At 45.9% G+C, this 1646-nt stretch overlaps 1 protein-coding gene across 1 annotated transcript in view; it reads left to right on the forward strand.

The window, feature by feature from the left end:
- LOC102207292 (neurofilament heavy polypeptide-like) overlaps positions 1 to 1381 on the forward strand; it is a 3037-nt gene extending 1656 nt beyond the window's left edge. The window contains exons 2-3 of the mRNA XM_005753439.2: positions 3 to 819; positions 909 to 1381. Coding sequence (XP_005753496.1) covers positions 3 to 819; positions 909 to 1166 — 1075 coding nt within the window. The 3' untranslated portion in view covers positions 1167 to 1381. The remainder of the gene's footprint in view (positions 1 to 2; positions 820 to 908) is intronic.
- The last annotated feature ends 265 nt before the right edge of the window (positions 1382 to 1646 follow it).

The raw sequence follows: 1646 nt of genomic DNA on the forward strand, positions 1-1646 counted from the left end.
AGAAGGAGGCCGACACCTGCCAGAGATTCTCAGGAACCAAACAAGGAGGAACCTCAGCAAGTGAAAGAGAGCACACCAACAAAGAAGAGCGAGGGGAATGCCACCTTTACAATAGTAGACCCAGTGCAGGATGAAGTTATTAAGGATGAACGGGCCAAAACTCCGGAAAAAAGAAAAAGGGGAAGACCAAAGAAGGACACTAAAGTAACTAAAAAACAAGCTGCCATGAAGAATACTGCATCTAGTAAAGTGGCTGATGAGGAGGAGGCCATTTATCAGATTGTTGACTCAGTTGAGGATGAGACGGCTGACAATGAGCCTTTGAAAGACCAGAATACAGAAGAGCCAACAGTGCCTAAAGACGATAAAGACTCAGCATCACCAAAAAATGCAGATGATGAGGAGGTGGTCGATAAAGAGGAGTGTTTGGATCACACTGCTGAGGTTAGTGATGCTCCATCTGCTGAAGACGAGTCTGGTACAGCAACGAAGGAAGAGAAGCCAAAAACAGATACTAAAGAGGCCACTGGGTCCCAAAGTGAGGCTGCTGCACCAGAAGAAAAGACAAATCTGGAGGAAGACACCCTGGAGCTGGTCACTCTGGATGAGGTGGGAGCAGATGATGCTGGGGAGGAAAGAGCAGTGGAGGGTCAGGACTGGAGCAGGGAGATCACCAAGGGAGAACCTGCAGAGCTCATCACTCTGGATGAGATTGTTGAAGAAGAAGAAGAGGAGGAGGGGGAAAAGGCAGAGGAAAGCACAGTGGAGCCCCGCCCACCAACACAGGAGAGCCAATCGGTGGAGGCCGCAGACATAGAGGTAATGTTGAGATTTATTTGAGCATCTTTGTTTCCTCTTTAGTAAAAACAGAAAACTCTATGGTCGTGATTTCGTGTCTTTATTTTTAGACTTTTGCGACAGCAGCTGAGGTAGAAGAGGAAGCAGAGAAGACATCAGGATCTGCTAAACGCAAACATGATGAAACAGGTCAGTTTCATTCTCCATCCATCCATTTTTTTAACTGCTTGTTCAAGTTCGGGTCGTGGGGGCAGTCGGAAGTTCAGACTTCCCTGATAGTCTCATTGCTGGATCTGCCCCGGGGCCTCCTCCCAATAGGACATCAAATGACCTTGAACAAGAAAGCCTGTTCTGCTGTTCAGTACTGAACAAATGTAAACCACAGCACCTAGGAGTTGCCCAGGACCTGAGCAGAGTTCGATTTGCACGATCAGATTTTGTGGAGGAGAAGCGAATGTGTACAGCATAGTTTTTGTTGGCAGGGCTCTAGAGTGCGTCACAAATGTGACCAAATTTTTCAATGGTGCGACTAAAATAAACCTTGGGTCACACCGGTGCGACCAGCTGTTCGAGTAACAAAAAAAGTCTGCAACTCTTAAAGTCTCCGTGTGGTCAACAACAGACACATGATGCCCACATTATGGTCCAGATAGTCCTTCGTGTACATTTGAAAGTGCAGGTGGATAGAGAGAGGTGAGTAGCTTGAATAAAGCGATATTGATTCATTAAATCCTGAATAGAGTTTTAAATATCTCAGGTCAAAGCTCACAAAACTATTTCAACAACCACCAAACAGCAAATGAGAGCAGAGAAACTGATTCCACACAAAGATGTAAACACACGTATCA

Source organism: Pundamilia nyererei, unplaced genomic scaffold (assembly GCF_000239375.1).
Source record: "Pundamilia nyererei isolate P.nyererei 1_Seehausen unplaced genomic scaffold, PunNye1.0 scaffold00427, whole genome shotgun sequence".
In the NCBI taxonomy this organism is placed as follows: Eukaryota; Metazoa; Chordata; class Actinopteri; order Cichliformes; family Cichlidae; genus Pundamilia; species Pundamilia nyererei.